The following is a 21,899-nucleotide window of genomic DNA, read 5'->3' as shown; positions in this document are numbered from 1 at the left end:
TTAGAAAATAAGTAAACTTTTAGAAAGTGGGTTACTTTGAAAACTATCCTAGTTTTAAAGATGTAACCTTTGGTATCACAATGTTAGGTATTAAATTAGGCCACAAAGTAGGAGTTTAGCCCTCTGTCTAGTAGTATTTTAAAATCTGTACTCAAAGTACAATGGAAAGCATCACTCTATGTTATTTATTAGAGAACTTGGGTTTCTATATATTTTTATCAACTCTGAATTTTTCATAGAAGTCTTTCACAGTTTTGGTTAGATCCAAGGTTTATAAACAAAATGTGACCTATAACTCTTCCATATGAAAAAGAGCACCCCACTGTGTTCTTTTTGCATTACAGGCTTCTCTCATACAGTTTTTGATCGAAAATTGCCTGAAGATATTTGGCGAAGACATCACTTCTCTCTTGGGAGAGAATTCAAAGAGTTGTCATAACAATGGGAAGGCTGCAGGTACTGTGGATAATTTAATAGGCTTTAGGGAGACACAGGCAGCAAGGTTGCCAGGGGTCATGGCAGATACTTAGCCCTGTTCTGGAGCCCAGAGCATGCCCAGGGCAATGATTCCCAGCTGCTCCTACTTCTGAAGGCTGGCTAGCAGGTCAAGGGAGGTTTCACACTGTTGGAGACCCACGAAAGCATAGAAACTTCAAGACGTTTTGGCAGTATTAGGAGATAGCATGGTATGATACAGTGTTTGGGGATATTTTTAAACACAATTTTAAATGGATCCCGCATCTATATTATATTTTGTATGTGGGTAAGCATATAATGCATAATTATTTATTTCTACTTATAATATATAAATCTGCTCTGGTTGAAACCATAGCACGGGGCTTTAATTCCTGCTCCATTCTCTTTTTGATCAATGGCTCTTGAGGCACCACAGGATTCCAGTGCTCTTTAAAATGAGTTGAAAATAACCAGCATCATTGAGAGAAAAGGACTTGACTTGATGTCAAACAACTTCTCCAGAGTACAAACTCCAGTGCCCCCGTTGATCATCTACATGACCTTTGACCAATTACTCTAGCTCGGTATCACTTTTTTCATGCCTAAAATGTGGATAAAAATAATGCCTAAATCTTAGAAGTGTTGTCAAGATTCAATAACATAAAGGATGTAAAAACGTTTCTAAAACACAATTAATAGAACTAGGAGAAGTTCCCCTGAGCCTAGTGCGAGTATTATTGGAGCCTAGCAAATCACAGCTCACTGGCAACACCCCATTTTTTGTAAATTGGAGTTTAGATTCAAAACCTGGATACACATATCATCAATCCCTCCATACTTTTGACATGTCTTCGTTTTACGACATATACCTCATTGTGTTGAGGGAAGCTTTTGGATAATCCATGTCATCAGGAATTAAGATGAGTCTAGTACCATGTCTGAGAATATGCTGGTGCAAGACAAGTGTTTGTTTTTCATGTCGTCCGTGACAGAAAATCAAACTGTTGAATCCAAGCCAGTGAGAGTGATAGTGATTTCCAGAAGAGCACAACTGCAGAATGCTACCAAGTCCCCATGTGGTCCATCCACCTACATGTCTACAGTTTAGTAAGGCACTGAAGACTGGAATCTCCATAATGACCCTTGACACTTCTTTTTCTGTTTTTTCCAATGAATGAGAAATGAACCCCTTCTAAGACCCAGCTATTTCCATTTAAAGTTTTTTCCTTGGTCCCATATATTCATATTGAGGAATCTTCCACAAATTATCTCCCCTTTTCACTGCCTACCATATCCTATGACCTACTTTTTGAATTGTATTGTACTGTGTTGTGTTGTATACTTTTATATGGATAATAAAAATCATTCCATTGCTCAGTAGGTTAGACAACCATTTCTTTGGTTACGATTCACATAACACTTCAGTGGAGACTCATCTGAGCAGTTCTGGTCTCAGACTGGATTTGAAACCAGAGGATTACTAATCTCAGCCTGATTTGCATACAAATCCTTCTGGGTTTTAAAATCATATCTGACAGCTGAACCCACTGATCACTCCAGTAGAAGACAAACGTCTACAGGTTCAGTGTCTCCTGTTGCATTGCAAAGACAGTAACTGATGGCAGGAAATTCTGACCTTCAATCTGATCAAGTCCCAAGGTTGAACCATCAGTCTGAACGATAGGAGCAAGAACTCATCAATGCCATGAGGACCCTCTTAGCCACATTAGAACATGGAGAGTTTTACACAATAAATGACTCAGTTTCCCTCTTCTAGCCCCTACAATGAACATGCTGTATAATGGCAATGGTGAAAATAAGGCTAAGTGAATTAAAACACACTAATCTCCCTTCTTCCTTAGATTCAGACCAGAAGACCATGAAAAGCACTGCTTTCAGAGACTCGGCCTTTTGCCAGCGCATTGGACCGTCCCAGAACAACCAGTGCACAGCTGTGCTGTCTGAAAAACCAGGAGAGCTCTTTGGAGTTTCCCTTACGGATATCTTTGATAAGGACATCTTGCCCTTACCCATACTGGTAGGTCTCAGTTTGGTCGTTTTTTTTTTTTACCTTCCTGAGGAGAAGGACCGCAGAGGGGCCAAGTGTTCTCATGCAAACCAACCCTCAAATGGATAAATCATTAGACATTCCCTCGCTTTGGCTGAGAAGCTTTGCTAGTGTCATTTGATTTACCTACTGCAGAGTCATTTGGCCAATACAGCAGAACAACGTTTTGTCCCTTCTACTTGTTTCCACCGAGACCCATGTAGGCCTGTTCAGATCAGTCAAAATGGACTCTGTGTGCATGAATCATCTTCACATTCTGCTGTTGTCTTCCTGAACTCACAGTAGTCTCAGGTCTCCTTCAACGGAGTCTACTTAATCTAACAACTGAAAACATCTTACCTAAGCATAAAGACTCATCCTGAGGCATATAAGAATCTGCTAATTCTAAAAGAGGATGTTAAATGACAGCCACAGAGTTTGCCCTTGTTATCTCAAATTGGTGTACTGAATTGTCATTGTGGAAATTTCCTGAGTACCCAGGACCTCTGCAACCCTGCACTAGATTTGGGAATGTTATCCTAGGTGTGAAGAAATTGACCACGTTAGTTCCATGCTTGCTACTTCCCCAGTCCTTGCATCACATCCATTTTAGGGGGTAGCTAGAAGTATCATCCTCCCACTTTAAAAATGAATTTGAAAGCTTTCAGTACAGTTCACATTTGCCCCAGGTCACACAAATGATCAGAAGCATAATAGGTTTCCGATCCCTTGGTCTATCAGACTCCAGCCCTTATTATCTTTCTACACTGCAGGGAGAGGACATGAACATAGAGCAAAGGACAGTGAAAGACTCATGAAGGAAATGTAATCAGTTAATAAGAAGAGAGCATTTGAGCTTTTTTTTTTTTTTAAGGAAGAAGGGAAATAGAGATAGTTGCAATGGAGGATACAATCACTTAAAGAAGAATCAACAAATGGGAAATGAGTATGGCAAAAAGATTTCCATACTTGGGGAAGTGCATCTATGTAAGGGAATAAGGAATCAAGACTGATTCCACAAGGAATCAGGCGAGGATTCCACAAGGCCTTGAAACACGGGAGTTCGATTTAAAAGGGTAAATTCAATGAGAAAAAAATCTGATTAAAATAAGTGATTACAATGTTTCAGCGTATGACTGTCAGGTGGATTTTGGGTAGAAACTATAGGGAGACATTGATTAAAGAATCTAAATTGACTTTAGTCCTTCCAGCTCTAACACCGTATACCATCACATCGCCTAGCTCTTTCAAAAAGGTAGCAAGCTTTTACTCTGGGCTTGGGATATGAAATGCCATATACTCTTCTTTTTTCTCTCAGGATATGCTGTCCTTTATCAATGAGAAAGGACCACTCACGGAAGGCATATTCAGAAAACCAGGTAGTATAAAGGCATGCAGAATCCTAAGGAAGAAACTAAATTCTGGAGACAGAGTGAGGCATTACAGCAAATCTGTTCATGTGGTAGCATTTGTTTTAAAGGTGGGGAAAGTTCTAACTTTATCTGCACATGAGTAAGTCAAGCTGTGATTGGTGTCTTTCATTATGATTGCCCAAGGAGCGACATGGGCAGAACTGATTGAGAACTTCTCAATTCGGAAAACACTTCATGAATTCAAAATTTAAGGAATCTACTGTAGGAGTTAAAAGCCCAATACATTAGAAATACTTTCTGTTTTCACCACACACCACGCCCCTGAAGACTCCATGCAAGATACTAATACTAATATGATTACTAGTAATAATAAGAAATTTCAAAATATACACTGATACATACATAATGTTTACCAAAGCAAACATCCTGCTTTTGATGGCTTCTTCACCACACTCCTAATGAAGGCAGTTTCCAAAAGAAAAATCATATTAAACATTTGAAGATAGGTATGGAAGTTCACAATAGTAAGCAAATGTTTATTTTATGAGGAATCTAAAAAAGGCTCAGTGAGGCAACCAATCATTCTTAACCATCATTGTCGCATTGTCTCCTGTTTCTTAGTGCCTTTTACATTATAAGTCATGGAGGAAGGATTTCGCCATTTGTGTCTCCTTTCACCACATCCTAGGCATCCTTTAGTTAATGTTTGAGATGTCTATCCCACCATCCAAGGTTATAACGACATGGTAACCAGCTCTAGATACATGCCTGTTTTGATAAATCTAACTTTTGGAGTAGGTGCAAGAGACAAAAGTACTTTTGTATTCTGAAAATTCAGTAGAAGGACTCAAGAACTAGATTAATTTGGAAATTATACAGCTACATCACAGATATCCCATTCTATTGCTAAAATGGGAATGGAGAAAGAAGTGAGAACTAGAACAAAGAATTTAATCCATCTAGCTTGGCACTTGCTAACAGCTCTGAACAAAACTATGTGAAGGCAGTAATGATGACACTCTTAGAATCAAGGTCATATGTGGTCCTTCCTTGCCACATTTGGTCTTTCCTTGTCCCCCATTACTGTTTAACTACACAAAAGATACCAATAGTCTCTGACCACTACTACACTGGGCTAGAGTAAAACACACAGCAAATATATATATAGGCTTCAAGACACAAGGAAAAGAATGATCATCCATTAGGTACTTGAATACCATGGTAAGTGTTGCCCTCTTGAAGGTGCACACATGGAATTGATGTTTCTAGCAAGACTTAGTAGGGTCTTTTCTATTCCCGTGTTATAGGCACAGGCTAGGAAGATGGTGACCACGTGTGCATAGAGTTCTTAGACATTTCTGAAGCTTTCCCTACCTAAAGTTGACTAATCTTTGTGGAGGAACAGAATCTGCAACCTTGGCCTGAATAGTATCATGTCAAACTATCTGGAGAATTGACCTACACTAGAAATGGATACATCCTACACTAGAAATGAATACATCATGAGTTTGCCATTAGATTCTCTACTTTTGTATAGTTCAGGAAAGGAAGAATGATGCAATTATGAGAGTAGCTTTTGTAGTAGTTTGCAGAAAAGCACACAAAAGAGCAAGTGCCCAATGATAGAAGGGAGCTTTGTCTTCCTTTCCACTGAAGGCTATGCTCTGCTTTGATGCTTTCATTTTTGTCAGAGAAAAGCCACACACCTGCTTTTGAACGTGCAAGTCAATGGAGAGTCAGAGCTTAGCCCCATGTGGGTCACAGTTTGGGTATCTATGAAGGAAGTAGGAATCAACTGAAGTTTTCAGCTAAGTGTTTTCTCTGTGATATTTCCAATATATATTTTGTATTAAATATACATATGTGTGTGTGTGTGTTTCTGTGTATATTTGTGTGTGTGTGTGTTTTTTTTTATCCACATAAGGATTTTCTTGAAAATATCGAAGGAAGTTTACTTTCATCGGACCTCTACGAAAAATGGCTTTGTGTTCTTGACGAAGTCACTGAGAAGGAAAAAATAAATGCAGCCCGGAGGTAATGATGCAATAATTACTCTACTCTGGTCATGGCTCAGAAATACAGCCAATATACTATTAGGAAAATATTGGCTTCCTTCTTGCCACTTTGACCACTAAAATAACATTCAATGCCAAATGGTTTCTTTTTTTAATAATATATTTAATTGTTATTTATTTGTGTTCAATTTGCCAACATACAGAATAACACCCAGTGCTCATCCCATTCACCCTCATCCTCAGTGCCCGTCACCCATTCACCCCTACCCCCCACCCTCCTCCCCTTCCATCACCCCTAGTTCGTTTCCCAGAGTTAAGAGTCTTTATGTTCTATCTCCCTTTCTGATATTTCCCACACATTTCTTCTACCTTCCCTTATATTCCCTTTCACTATTATTTATATTCCCCAAATCAATGAGAACATACAATGCCAAATGGTTTCAATTCTTCTCACCCATGGAGGCCAGTTTCAGAATACAGGCATGCCTTATGGCTATTATTGTACTTCTCCTGACCTTATTAAGTAGACTCCTAAGCCGTTGTACAACTTCTCTTATATATGAAACTGGTAGACAAAAGTCAGTGGCCTAAGAGAGATGCCAGAGCATCAACAGCCCGGGTATAACCTTCAGTTTGTCAAACATTTAACCAGAGAGGGTTAGCTCAGAAATTGAATTCGATAAAACATATTTGTATACGTTAATGCCTGGAACTCTGCTACAGCAGGTTGTATACTGGATCTAGAGAGATGTTCTCTGCTCTCCGTCTCTATACTTCAAGCTGCTAAGTGCAATGACTTGCCTTATTCAAAAGTGCATCTTTCTGATTTAGGCTTCTAACACAGCTGCCAAAAGCGAATGTTGTTCTCTTGCGATACCTTTTCGGCGTGCTCTACAACATTGAGCAACAATCCTCATCCAATCAGATGACAGCTTATGATTTATCAATGTGTATAGCTCCAAGTCTGCTTTGTCCACCCATTTCCTGCAGCTTTGAATTGGAAGACAACTTGATTAAGAAGGTAGAGAGATCTCTCATATGTGTCCCCTGTGGTTTAGAACACATGCTTTGAGTCTGAAATATGTAGTAGTAAATTCGAAGGAACAGTTCTGAAAAGTGCACATCTTCATTGCCTTCCTTGGAATGGCAGACTTCTTTATCCTACTCTGGTGGAATATGGGAAGGGGTGTTGTTAAATTGTGAAATGCAGAGCAGTTGAGTTGCTTCTTTCCCATCCAAGAGATTCAATACTAGACTCACTAAACAAAAGAGAGAGAGAGTGGCATAATATGATAGAAAAGACCTGGGCTTCGGAGTTTGACAAGCCAAGGTTCAACTCTCAGTCTGATCCTTGAGGAGGGAGATTGGAAATTTGGTCAAAGCCATGGCTTCCTCATGACCTCATGGTAACAACCCCCAGCTCCTGTGGTTCTTACTGGCACATCCTAGGTAACTCGGGCACTATGAGTGCCCATGGCTCCAAACACATTGGCCTTGCTCTGCAAGTTGTGGCTCTTTTAGAAAAATACTTGGCTACAGTTTTGCCTCTGCTACATCCGACAGAAACTAGTGAGATATTACAAAACATCCTAATGAAGCCACATATACCTAATAAGATGACAGCTTTTCCCCAAGCTCATGCTGAGAGCCAGCATTCGGCAAAGCAAGACATGAGTAGGGACTGTGGTTAGACAGACAGACATGTTTTCTCTCCAGACTTGTGATTTTTACTCAAAAACCAAGCAAAAGAAAACATCAAAAAAGAAAAATCCACAGGAATATCCACTTTCCAAAAAACATTCTTCCCTATTTTAGAAATGGATTTCATAGGATTTCATGTATGTTTTACACATTTTAATGAGATATTATCCTAAGTTACAACCCAATATTTTCTAGAAGAAAATTTTACACAATAAGTAAAGTTTAAGAAGGCAGGTTACTTTGAAAGCTGTCCTAGTTTTAACGATGAAACCATTGGTATCACAATGTTAGGTATTAAACTAGGCCACAAAGTAGGAGTTTAGTCCACTGACTACTAGTATTTTAAAATCTGTACCCAAAGTACAATGGAAAGTGTCACTCTAAGTTATCTTATTAGAGAACTTGGGTTTCTATATATTTTTATCAACTCTAAATTTTTCATAGAAGTCTTTCACAGTTTTGGTTAGATCCAAGGTTTATAAACAAAATGTGACCTATAACTCTTCCATATGAAAACGAGCACCCCACTGTGTTCTTTTTGCATTACAGGCTTCTCTCATACAGTTTATGATTGAAAATTGCTTGAAGATATTTGGCGAAGACATCACTTCTCTCTTGGGAGAGAATTCAAAGAATTGTCATTACAATGAGAAGGCTGCAGGTACTGTGGATAATTTAATAGGCTTTAGGGAGACACAGGCAGCAAGGTTGCCAGGGGTCATGGCAGATACTTAGCCCTGTTCTGGAGCCCAGAGCATGCCCAGGGCAATGATTCCCAGCTGCTCCTTCTTCTGAAGGCTGGCTAGCAGGTCAAGGGAGGTTTCACACTGTTGGAGACCCACGAAAGCTTAGAAACTTCAAGACGTTTTGGCAGTATTAGGAGATAGCATGGTATGATACAGTGTTTGGGGATTTTTTAAAACACAATTTTAAATGGATCCCACATCTATATTGTATTATATATGTAGATCAGCATATAATGCATAATTATTTATTTCTACTTTGGTTGAAACCAGAGCATGGGACTTTTATTCCTCCTCCATCCTCTTTTTGATCAGTGGCTCTTGAGGCACCATAGGATTCCAGTGCTCTTTAAAATGAGTTGAAAAGAACCAGCATCATTGAGAGAAAAGGACTTGACTTGATGTCAAACAACCTCTCCAGAGTACAAATTCCAGTGCCCCCATTTATCAGCTATAGGACCTTTGACCAATTACTCTAGCTCCGTATCACTTTATTCATGCCTAAAATGTGGATAAAAATAATGCCTAAATCTTAGAAGTGTTGTCAAGATTCAATAACATAAAGGATGTAAAAACATTTCTAAAATGCAAATAATAAAACTAGGAGAAGTTCCCCTGAGACTAGTGTGAGTATTATTGGAGCCTAGCTAATCACAGCTCACTGGCAACACCCCATTTTGTAAATAAAGTTTAGATTCAGAACCTGGAGACACATATCATCAATCCCTCCATACTTTTGATGTCTTCGTTTTACAACATATACCTCATTGTGTTCAGGAAATCTTTAGGGTAATCCATGTCATCAGGAATTAAGATGAGTCTAGTGCCAAGTCAGAGAATATGCTGGTGCAAGACAAGTGTTTGTTTTTCATGTCGTCAGTGACAGAAAAACAAACTGTTGAATCCAAGCCACTGAGAGTGATAGTGATTTCCAGAAGAGCACAACTGCAGAATGCTACCAAGTCCCCATGTGGTCCATCCACCTACATGTCTACAGTTTAGTAAGGCACTGAAGACTGGAATCTCCATAATGACACTTGACACCTCCTCTTTATTTTCCCAATGAATGAGAAATGAACCCCTTCCAAGACCCAGCTATTTGCATTCAAAAGATTTTCCTTGGTCCCATATATTCATATTGAGGATATCTTCCCACAAATTATCTCCTCTATCTTCAATGCCGACCATATCCTATGACATACTTTTTGAATTGTATTGTACTGTGTTGTGTTGTTTCCTTTTTATGGAAAATAAAAATAATTCCATAGCTCAGTAGGTTAGACAACCATTTCTTTGTTTATGATTCACATAACCCTTCAGTGGAAGCTCATTTGATCAGTTCTGGTTTCAGCTGAGGTCACCTGTGCACTTACAGTTAGCCTGCAGCTCCTGTCGAGCTAACCTAGGTTTCTGTGTATTGGCGCTGGCTTTCAATTGGTCCCCATGTCTTCCATAAGATAGCTTCTCCTCCTTTCATATGGTGGAGGAAGATTACCCAGAGGCAAGAGGGACTTTTCAAGAGTTAATGTGGGAGAGGACTGTGCAAAGGACCACGCCAAAGGTGGTGGTTTTCAAGACAAGGAGGCATTATTTCTTGAGACCACACATCATAAAACTCACAGCAGCACCACTACCACACATATCCTTTCCTTCACTGGCTTTTCATCCTCAGTTCTGCACACCAGCATTTCCTAAGGGGTATTCCAAGTAGGGTAGGAAGTATCTTTGAAATACTAATTTTTTTTTTTACCTGAGATATTCCTTCCCTCATCCTGCTTCCTACCTTAAGCTGCCTTCAGAGACAATTAAATCACCTCCTCAGGGCATAGAAGCAAGAGGAGAATATGAGGAAAAGGGATCTCCATGTTGCTTATGAGTTTTACAGTGTTAGCTTTAAAGGAAACAGAAATGATTCATGGCATAGAGTAGAAGATTTCGGTGGCAATCTCACGGGAAAAAAGCCTAAAACCTTGGTAGGTACATGGGATATCTGCACCATTTCCTGCATGGAAACCAAATGGAAGCAGAAAATCCTCACAGAATAGTGAGCTGACATGTCTAAGAACTATGGGGCCCTCTATGTCCATGCAGAGTTTCTAATACCTCAACATGGAACATGTATCTCCATCAGTCCCAGAATAGTATGGAAGAAATAAAAAGCCACTGGGTGTGAAAGACATGCCTCAGCAATAAGAGTACAGGCCAATTTCCCAGGACCAGAGAGCAGTTTGGACACCTCAGCAACTATTTATATACATCAGTGACACAGAGCAATTAGATAAGTGGCACTTCACCATTTTACAACTTGTCCTGCACCAGAAGACTCCGGAACATAGACACACTCATGGGGGCAATTAAGAAAACCTAAATCACTACCAGTCTCAGAACAGAGAATCAAACTAGGCATCAAGTGAGCTATTTAGAACTACAGAACTGTACATTTCTGAATCATGCCAGCGTGTAGACGGGGATTGCTATCAGTGCATATAGAATATAGGATCCATGCATTGTTTTCCCTTTCCCAGGAAGGGTTCCCTTGTGAAATAGGTCTAGGAAATTCTTACTTTCCCAGTTTTCTTCCACATATATTTCACATTATTCGACCCTTTTGAAGCGACCCCATTCATTAATGATCCTGGGAACATTTATTGCCTTGTGCTGAATAGTATCTTATATATTTAGTTTAACTTGGTGTAGACAGCATCATTTACGTTAAAGTTGAGCAAACCAAAGCTTTAAAATGCTGAGCTTGCTAAGTCGCAGAACCAAGATGCTTCTGGTGCAGTGCTGGCCCCACATGAGTGGAGGTGCTGATGCACGTACTACATCCCAGAAAAGCCAAGTTGCCCAGCGTTTAAGGTTATTTGTTGAAATGTTCCTCATCTTTTTATCCTTCGACAGCTTGGCTTATCTGTTGACTCTTAAAGCAATCGGTTATTTAAGCAATGTTAAGGTATCTTCAAAGGGAAACATTCACTGCTGAGCAGTAGAAATTTGAACTCAGCTTTTCACTGCTGATCTCCTTTTCTTTGGAAAGTTCTTCCTTCAATAGGGAATGTTGAGTAGTTGAAAATCATCTCTGGAAACTGGTGGTCTATAAATGCATTCCTAACCTCTTATTGTTTTGCATTTTCTATGTTTTCTTTCAAGCCTTGTACTTGTGTGTAGGTGTATATATACATGTATGTTTGAGTGTGTGTGTGAGGAAGTGTGTTTCCACACTTCATTGTGGCTTAGGCTCTTTTCAGTAAATGTTAAACCTATTTAACCAAAAACATCATCTATGGGTGGGTTGGTGGGGTATGACAAGAGAACACAGCCACCACATAGCCAGCATGTGATGACTACTTCCCAAGGACCCTGACTGCAGAAAGTCGTCCTTGAAGATGGCCCAGAGCAGAGGAACCAGAGAAGTAGGGGTCAGGCAGATTGTGTCCTGAGAGGCAATTCCTTTGGATGGTAGAAACTTGAGCACTCAGAAAGCCAAGGAGAGAATCTGAGGCTGAGGGGAGCCTGGCTGTGAAAGCACAGGATTACCAAACTCAGCTTGTTTTGCATACCAAAAACTTATAGCTTTTAAAATCAGAAAAAAATAAAAAATAAAAAAATAAAATCAGGTCTGATACCTGAACCCACTGATCACACCAGTAGAAAGCAAACATCTACAGTTTCAGTGCCTCCACATCAGTGTAATGGCAGTAACTGATGGCCAAGGAAATAATCACCCTGAGTCTGATCAAGTCCCAGGTTTACCCATCAGTCTGAATGTTATTGGCAAGAACTCACCAATGCCATGAGGATGCTGTTAGCCAATATCAGAACGTGGAGAGCTCTGCACAAGAAATGACTCAGTTTCCCTCTTCTAGCCTATACAATGAACATGCTGTATAATGGCAATGGTGAAAATATGTCTAAGTGAATTAAAAAAACACTAATCTCCCTTCTTCCTTAGATTCAGACCAGAACACCAAGGAAAGCAGTGCTTTCACGAACTCGGCATTTTGCCACTGTGCTGGCACTTGCCAGAACAACCAGTGCAGAGCTGCACTGTCTGAAAAACCAGGACAGCTCTTTGGAGTTTCCCTCACGGATATCTTTCATAAGGACAACTTCCCCTTCCCAATACTGGTAGGTCTCAGTATGGTCTTTTATTGCCTTCCTGAGGAGAGGGACCTCGGAGAGGCCAAGTGTCCTCATGCAAACCTACCCACAAATGGAGAAATCATTAGACAGCACCTGGCTTTGGCTGAGAACCTTTGCTAGTGTCATTTGATTTACCTCCTACAGAGTCATGAGACCAATACACAGAACGACGTTTTGTCCATTCCACTTCTTTCCACAGAGACCCATGTAGGCCTGTTCAGATCAGTCAAAATGGACTCTGTGTGCATGAATCATCTTCACATTCTGCTGTTGTCTTCCTGAACTCACAGTAGTCTCAGGTCTCCTTCAATGGAGTCTACTTAATCTAACAACTGAAAACATCTTACCTAAGCATAAAGACTCACCCTGAGGCATATATGAATCTGCTAATTCTAAAAGAGCATGTTAAATGACAGCCACAGAGTTTGGCCTGTGTTATCTGAAATCGGTATACTGAATTGTCAGTATGGAAACTGCGGAGTATCCAGGACCTCTGCAACCCTGCACTAGATTTGGGAATGTTATCCTAGGTGTGAAGAAATTAACCACGTTAGTTCCATGCTTGCTACTACCCCAGTCCTTGCATCACAGCAATTTTAGGGGGTAGCTATAACTGTCATCCTCCACACATTATAAATGGATTAGAAAGTTTTCAGTACAGTTCGCATGTGCCCCAGGTCACACAATATATCAGAAGCAGAGTAGGTTTCTGAACCCTTGGTCCATCTGACTCCAGCCCTTATTATCTTTCTACACTGCAGGGAGAGGGCATGAAGATAGAGCAAAGGACGGTTGAAAGACTCATGAAGGGAATGTAATCAGAGAATAAGAGAGCATTTGAGCTATTCTTTTAAAGAGGAAGGGAAATAGAGATAGTAGGATTGGAGGATACAATCACTTAAAGAGGAATCAACTAATGGGAAATGAGTATACAAAAGATTTCCATATATGGGGAAGTGCATCTATGAAAGGGAATAATGAAAAAAGACTGATAAAGTAGGAGACCCGGCGAGGATTCCACAAGACCTTGAAACACGGAAGCTTGATTTAAAAGTAAATTCAATGAAAAAATCTGATTTAAATAAGTGATTACAAAGTTTCAGTGTATGACTGTAACGTGGATTTTGGGTAGAAACGATAGAGACACATTGACTAAAGAATCTAAATTGACTTTACTTCTGCAGCTCTAAAACTGTATACCATCCGATAGCCTAGCTCTTTCAAAAAGGAAGCAAGCTTTTGCTCTGGGCTTGAGATATGAAATGCCATATACTCTTCTTTTTTTCCTACATTATATGCTTTCCTTTATCAATCAAAAAGGACCACTCATGGAAGGCATCTTCAGAAAATCAGCCAGTATAAAATCATGCAGAATCCTAAAAGAGAAACTAAATTCTAGGCACAGAGTGAACTTGGACAGTGAATCTGTTCTTCTGGTACCATCTGTTTTAAAGGTGGGGAAAGTTCTAGCTTTATCCACATATGAGTTACTCAAGCTGTGATGGTGTCTTTCATTATGATTGCCCAAGAACCAACATAGGCATAACTGATTAAGAACTGGTCAGATGGAAAACACTTCATGAAATAAAAATTTAAGGAAGATACTGTAGAAGGAAAAAGCCCCTTACATTAGAGATACTTTCTGTTTTCACCACACACCTCCCACCTGAAGACTCCATGCAAAATACTAGTACTAATGTGACTACTATAATAATAAGAAATTTCAAAATATACATTGACACTTTCATAACGTTTACCAAAGAAAACATCCTGTTCCTGATGATTACCTCACCACACTCCTAATGAAGGCAGTTTCCAAAAGAAAAATCACATGAAAAATTTGAGAATAGATCTAGAAGTTCACAATAGTAAGCAAAAGTTTACTTTATGAGGAATACAAAAAGCCTCAGTGAGGCGACCAAATCATTCTTAGCCATCATTGTCTCCTGTTTCTTAGTGCCTTTTACTTTATAAGTCATGGAGGAAGGATTTCGCCATTTGTGTCTCCTTTCACCAGATCTTAGGTATCCTTTTGTTAATATTTGTGATGTCTAGCCCACCATCCAAGGTTATAATGACACGGTAACCAGCTCTAGCTACATGCCTCTTTTGATAAATCTAACTTTTGGAGTAGGTGCAAGAGACAAAAGTACTTTGGTATTCTGAAAATTCAATAGAATGACTTAAGAACTAGATTAATTTGGAAATTATACAGCTACATCACAGATATCCCATTCTATTGCTAAAATGGTAATGGAGAAAGAAGTGAGAACTAGAACAAAGAATTTAATCCATTTACCTTGGCACTTTGCTAACAGCTCTGAACAAAAGTATGTGAAGGCAGTAATGATGGCACTCTTAGAACCAAGGTCATATTTGGTCCTTCCTTGTCACAAGTGGTCTTTCCTTGTCCCCCATTACTGTCCAACTATATGATAAATAGCAATACTCCCTGACCACTACTACACCGGGCTACAGTAAAACACACCAGTAAATATATATATATATATATATAGGCATCAAGACACAGGAGAAAGAATGATGATACATTAGGTACTCGAATAGCATGATAAGTGTTGCCCTCTTGAAGGTGCACACCTGCAATTGATGTTTCTAGCAAGGTTTAGTAGGGTCTTTTCTATTTCCGTGTTATAGGCACAGCCTAGGAGGATGGTGACCACGTGTGCATAGAGTTCTTAGACATTTCTGAAGCTTTCCCTACTTAAAGTTGACTAATCTTTGTGGAGGAACAGACTCTGCAACCTTGGCCTGAATAGTATGATGTCAAACTATCTGGAGAATTGGTCTACACTAGAAATGAATACATCCACAGGAACATCATGAGTTTGCCATTAGACCATCTACTTTTGTATAGTTAAGGAAAGGAAGAATGAAGCAATTATGAGAGTAGCTTTTGTAGTAGTTTGCAAAAAAGCACACAAGAGAGTAAGTGCCATATGATAGAAGGGAGCTTTGTCTTCCTTTCCACTGAAGCGTAGGCTCTGCTTTGATGCTTTCATTTTTGTTAGAGAAAATCCACAACCTGCTTTTGCACGTGCAAGTCAATGGAGAGTATGAGGTGAACTCCGTGTGGGTCACAGTTCGGGTATCTAGGAAGAAATTAGGGACTGAACTGAAGTTTTGAACTAAGTGTTTTCTCTGTGATATTTCCAATATATATTTTGTATCATATATACCTATATATTTGTGTGTGTGTGTGTGTCTGCGTCTGTGTGAATGTGTCTGTTTGCATGTATTGATTTATTTTTCTATCCACATAAGGATTTTCTTGAAAATATCGAAGGAAGTTTACTTTCATCGGAACTCTACGAAAAATGGCTTGGTGTTCTTGACGAAATGACCGAGGAGGAGAAAATAAATGCAGCCCGGAGGTAATGATTCAATAAGTACTCTACTCTGGTCATGGCTCAGAAATACAGCCAATATACTATTAGGAAAATACTGGCTTCCTTCTTGCCTCTTTGACCACTAAAACAATATTCAATGCCAAATAGTTTCAATTCTTCACACCCATGGAGGCCAGTTTCAGAATACAGACATGCCTTATGGCTATTATTGCTCTTCTCCAGACCTTATTAATGTGGACTCCTTAGCCATTATACAACTTCTGTATATATGAAACTGGTAAACAAAAGTCAGTGGCCTAAAAGAGATGCCAGAGCATCAACAGTCTGTGGTATAACCTTCAGTTTGTCAATGATTTAAACAGAGTGGGTTATCTCAGAAATTGAATTCGGTAAAACATTTTTGTATACGTTCATGCCTGGAACTCTGCTACAGCAGGCTGTGTACTAGATCTAGAAAGATGTTCTCTGCTCTCCATCTCTATACTTCCAGCTGCTAAGTGCAATGACTTGCCTTATTCAAAAGTACATCCTTCTGACTTTAGGCTTCTAGCTCAGCTGCCAAATGTGAATGTGGTTGTCTTGCGATACCTTTTCGGAGTGCTACACAACATTGAGCAAGAATCCTCACCCAACCAGATATCAGCTTATGATTTATCAGTGTGTATAGCCCCAAGCATTCTTTGTCCACCTAATTGTGGCAGCTTGGAATTGGAAGAGAACTTCATAAAAAAGGTAGGGAGAGCTCTCATATGTGTCCCCTGAGGTTTAGAATCCATGCTTTGAACCTGAAATGTGTAGTAGTCAATTGGATGGATCAGTTCTGAAAAGTGCACATCTTCATAGGCTTCCTTGGAATTGCAGAGTTTGTTATCCTTCTCTGGTGGAATCTGGGAAGGGGTGTTGTTAAAGTGGGAAACGCAGGGCAGTTGAGTTGCTTCTTTCCCATCCAGGAGATTCAATACTAGACTGACTAAACAAAAGAGAGAGAAGAATGATGTAATATGGTAGAAAAGACCTGGGCTCCAGAGTTTGACAAGCCAAGGTCAGATCTCAGCCTTATCCTTGAGGCGGGAGCTTGTAACCTTGGGCAAAGCCATGGTTTCTTCATGACACAATGATAACAACCCCCGGCTTCTGTGGTCCTTACTGGCACGTCCTAGGTGCCTCGGGCACTATGAGCACCCATGGCTCCAAACACATTGGCTTTGCTCTGCAAGTCTTGGCTCATTTAGAAAAATACTTGGCTACTGTTTTGCCTCCGCTACATCAGACAGAAACTAGAGAGATATTCCAGAACATCCTAATGAAGCCACACATGCCTAATAAGATGACAGCTTTTCCCCAAGCTCATGCCAAGAGCCAGCTTTAGGCAAAGCGAGACATGAGAAGGGACTTCGGTTAGAGAGACAGACATGTTTTCTCCCCAGCCCTGTGAGGTTTTACTCAAAAACAAAACAAAAAAAAACATAGAAAAAAAGTCCACAGGACTATGCACTTTCCAAAAAATATTCTGCCCTATTTAAGAAATTGATTTCATAGGAATTTGTCTCTGCCCTATACGTTTTAATCATATATTATACTAAGTTACATCCCAATATTTTCTGGAAGCAAATATTTACAAAATAAGTAAACTTTCAGAAGGTAGATTACTTTGAAAGCTATCCTAGTTTTAAGGTGTAACCATTGGTATCACAATATTAGCTATTAAATTATGCCACAAATTAGGACTTTAGCCCACTGACTAGTAGTATTTTAAAATCTGTACTCAAAGTACAATGGAAAGTATCACTCTATGTTATTTTATTAGAGAAATTGGGTTTCTATATATTTTTATCATCTCTGAATTTTTCATAGAAGTCTTTCACAGTTTTGGTTAGATCCAAGGTTTATAAACAAAATGTGACTTATAACTCTTCCATATGAAAAAGAGCACCCCATTGTGTTCTTTTTGCATTACAGGCTTCTCTTATACAATTTTTGTATGAAAATTGTCTGAAGATATTTGGCGAAGACATCACTTCTCTCATGGGAGATAATTCAAAGAGTTGTCATTACAATGAGAAGGCTGCAGGTACTGTGGATAATTTAATAAGCTTTAGGGAGACACAGACAGCAAGGTTGCCAGGGGTCATGGCAGATACTTAGCCCTGTTCTGGAGCCCAGAGCATCCCCAGGGCAATGATTCCCAGCTGCTCCTTCTTCTGAAGGCTGGCTAGCAGGTCAAGGGAGGTTTCACACTGTTGGAGACCCACGAAAGCATAGAAACTTCAAGACGTTTTGGCAGTATTAGGAGATAGCATGGTATGATACAGTGTTTGGGGATTTTTTAAAACACAATTTTAAATGGATCCCACATCTATATTGTATTATATATGTAGGTAAGCATATAATGCATAATTATTTATTTCTAGTAATAATATATAAATGTGCTCTGGTTGAAACCATAGCACGGGACTTTTATTCCTGCTCCATCCTCTTTATGATCAGTGGCTCTTGAGGCACCACAGGATTCCAGTGCTCTTTAAAATAAGTTGAAAAGAACCAGCATCATTGAGAGAAAAGGACTTGACTTGATGTCAAACAACCTCTCCAGGGTACAAATTCCAGTGCCCCCATTTATCAGCTATAGGACCTTTGGCCAATTACTCTAGCTCCGTATCACTTTATTCATGCCTAAAATGTGGATAAAAATAATGTCTAAATCTTAGAAATGTTGTCAAGATTCAATAAGATAAAGGGTGTAAAACACATTTCTAAAACGTAATTAATAGAACTAGGAAAAGTTCCCCTGAGACTAGTGTGAGTATTATTGGAGCCTAACAAATCACAGCTCACTGGCAACACCCCATTTTTTGTAAAATGGCGTTTAGATTCAGAACCTGGAGATACATATCATCAATCCCTCCATACTTTTGACATGTCTTCGTTTTACGACATATACCTCATTGTGTTGAGGGAAGCTTTTGGATAATCCGTGTCATCAGGAATTAAGATGAGTCTAGTGCCATGTCAGAGAATGTGCTGGTGCAAGACAAGTGTTTGTTTTTCATGTCGTCAGTGACAGAAAAACAAACTGTTGAATCCAAGCCACTGAGAGTGATAGTGATTTCCCAAAAGGCACAACTGCAGAATGTTACCAAGTTCCCATCTGGCATGCGTCCATCCACCTACATATCTACAGTTTATGAAGTCACTGAAGACTGGAATCTCCATAATGACACTTGACACCTCCTCTTTATTTTTCCAATGAATGAGAAATGAACCCCTTCCAAGACCCAGCTATTTGCATTCAAAAGATTTTCCATGGTCCCATATATTCATATTGAGGATATCGTCCCACAAATTATCTCCTCTATCTTCAATGCCGACCATATCCTATTACCTACTTTTTGAATTGTATTGTACTGTGTTGTGTTGTATACTTTTATATGGATAATAAAAATCATTCCATAGCTCAGTAGGTTAGACAACCATTTCTTTGTTCATGATTCACATAACCCTTCAGTGGAAGCTCATTTGATCAGTTCTGGTTTCAGCTGAGGTCACCTGTGCACTTACAGTTAGCCTGCAGCTCCTGTCGAGCTAACCTAGGTGTCTGTGTATTGGCGCTGGCTCTCAATTGGTCCCCATGTCTTCCATAAGGTAGCTTCTCCTCGTTTCATATGGTGGAGGAAGAGTACCCAGAGGCAAGAGGGACTTTTCAAGAGTTAATATGGGAGAGGACTGTGCAAAGGACCACGCCAAAGGTGGTGGTTTTCAAGACGAGGAGGCATTATTTCTTGAGACCACACATCATAAAACTCACAGCAGCACCACTACCACACATATCCTTTCCTTCACTGGCTTTTCATCCTCATTTCTGTACACCAGCATTTCCTAAGGGGTATTCCAAGTAGGGTAGGAAGAATCTTTGAAATACTAATTTTTTTTTACCTGAGATATTCCTTCCCTCAACCTTCTTCCTACCTTAAGCTGCCTTTAGAGACAATTAAATCACCTCCTCCGGGCATAGAAGCAAGAGGAGAATATGAGGAAAAGGGATCTCCATGTTGCTTATGAGTTTTACAGTGTTGGCTTTCTAGGAAACAGAAATGATTCATGGCATAGAGTAGAAGATTTGGGTGGCAATCTCACGGGAAAAAAGCCCAAAACCTTTGGTAGGTACATAGGATATCTGCACCATTTCCTGCATGGAAACCAAATGGAAGCAGAAAATCCTCACAGAATAGTGAGCTGACATGTCTAAGAACTATGGGGCCCTCTATGTCCATGTAAGTTTCTTATACCTCAACATGGAACATGTATCTCCATCAGTCCCAGAATAGTATGGAAGAAATAAAAAGCCACTGGGTGTGAAAGACATGCCTCAGCAATAAGAGTACAGGCCAATTTCCCAGGACCAGAGAGCAGTTTGGACACCTCAGCAGCTATTTATATACATCAATGACACAGAGCAATTAGATAAGTGGCACTTCACCATTTTACAACTTGTCCTGCACCAGAAGACTCCAGAACATAGACACACTCATGGGGCAATTAAGAAAACCTAAATCACTACCAGTCTCAGAACAGAGAATCAAACTAGGCATCAAGTGAGCTATTTAGAACTATAGAACTGTACATTTCTGAGTTATGCCAGCGTGTAGACGGAGATTGCTATCAGTGCATATAGAATATAGGATCCATGCATTGTTTTCCCTTTCCCAGGAACGGTTCCCTTGTTAAATAGGTCTAGGAAATTCTTACTTTCCTTTTGGAAGTCAAATGCCCCAGTTTTCTTCCCCATATATTTCACATTATTCGACCCTTTTGAAGCGACCCCATTCATTAATGATCCTGGGAACATTTATTGTCTTGTGCCGAATAGTATCTTATACATTTAGTTTAACTTGGTGTAGACAGCATCATTTACGTTAAAGTTGAGCAAACCAAAGCTTTAAAATGCTGAGCTTCCTAAGTGGCAGAACATGGATGCTTCTGGTGCAGTGCTGGCCCTACATGAGTGGAGGTGCTGATGCACGTACTACATCCCAGAAAAGCCAAGTTGCCCGGTGTTTAAGGTTATTTGGCGAAATGTTCCTCATCTTTTTATCCTTCGACAGCTTGGCTCATCTGTTGACTCTTAAAGCAATCGGTTATTTAAGCAATGTTAAGGTATCTTCAAAGGGAAACATTCACTGCTGAGCAGTAGAAATTTGAACTCAGCTTTTCACTGCTGATCTCCTTTTCTTTGGAAAGTTCTTCCTTCAATAGGGAATGTTGAGTAGTTGAAAATCATCTCTGGAAACTGGTGGTCTATAAATGCATTCCTAACCTCTTATTGTTTTGCATTTTCTATGTTTTCTTTCAAGCCTTGTACTTGTGTGTAGGTGTATATATACATGTATGTTTGAGTGTGTGTGTGAGGAAGTGTTTCCACACTTCATTCTGGTTTAGGCTCTTTTCAGTAAATGTTAAACCTATTTAACTGAAAACATCATTTCTGGGTGGGTTGGAGTGGTATCACAAGGGAACACAGCCACCACATAGCCAGCATGGAATGACTACTTCCCAAGGACCCTGACTGCAGAAAGTCGTCCTTGAAGGTGGCCCAGAGCAGAGGAACAGAGAAGTAGGGTCAGCAAGTTGTTTCCAAAGAGGCAGATCCTTTGGATGGTAGAACTTGAGCAGTCAGAAAGCCAAAGAGGAAATTTGAGGCTGAGGGGAGACTGGCTGTGAAAGCAGAGGATCACCACACTCAGTTTGACTTGCGTACCAAATCCTTCTAGCCTTTAAAATCAGATCTGACACCTGAACCCACTGATCACTCCAGTAGAAAACAAACATCTCCAGGTTCAGTGTCTCCTGTTGCATTGCAAAGACAGTAACTGATGGCACAGGAAATACTGACCTTCAATCTGATCTAGTCTCTAGGTTTAACCATCAGAATGAAGGATATGAGGAAGAACTCTTCAACACCATAACGATGGTATTAGCCAACAGCACAACGTGGAGAGTTGTACCCAACAAATGACTCCGTGTCCCTCCTCTAGCCAGTACAATGAACACGCTCT

The 21,899-nt window shown here is 39.8% G+C and overlaps 1 protein-coding gene across 1 annotated transcript; it reads left to right on the top strand.

The window, feature by feature from the left end:
- The first annotated feature begins 344 nt into the window (after positions 1–344).
- On the top strand, positions 345–21,859 carry LOC140598703 (rho GTPase-activating protein 20-like). The gene is made up of 10 exons (XM_072757229.1): positions 345–456; positions 2,319–2,494; positions 3,822–5,910; positions 6,723–6,912; positions 8,142–8,253; positions 12,288–12,463; positions 15,761–15,870; positions 16,389–16,578; positions 17,806–17,917; positions 21,753–21,859. Exons 3-10 carry the CDS (start codon positions 5,738–5,740, stop codon positions 21,857–21,859), a joined length of 1,170 nt encoding a protein of 389 aa, XP_072613330.1. The 5' UTR covers positions 345–456; positions 2,319–2,494; positions 3,822–5,737.
- The last annotated feature ends 40 nt before the right edge of the window (positions 21,860–21,899 follow it).

Source organism: Vulpes vulpes, chromosome 4 (genome assembly GCF_048418805.1).
Source record: "Vulpes vulpes isolate BD-2025 chromosome 4, VulVul3, whole genome shotgun sequence".
Lineage (NCBI taxonomy): Eukaryota > Metazoa > Chordata > Mammalia > Carnivora > Canidae > Vulpes > Vulpes vulpes.
The sequence above is the reverse complement of the archived record's forward strand: the minus strand, read 5'-3'. Positions and strand labels throughout refer to the sequence as shown.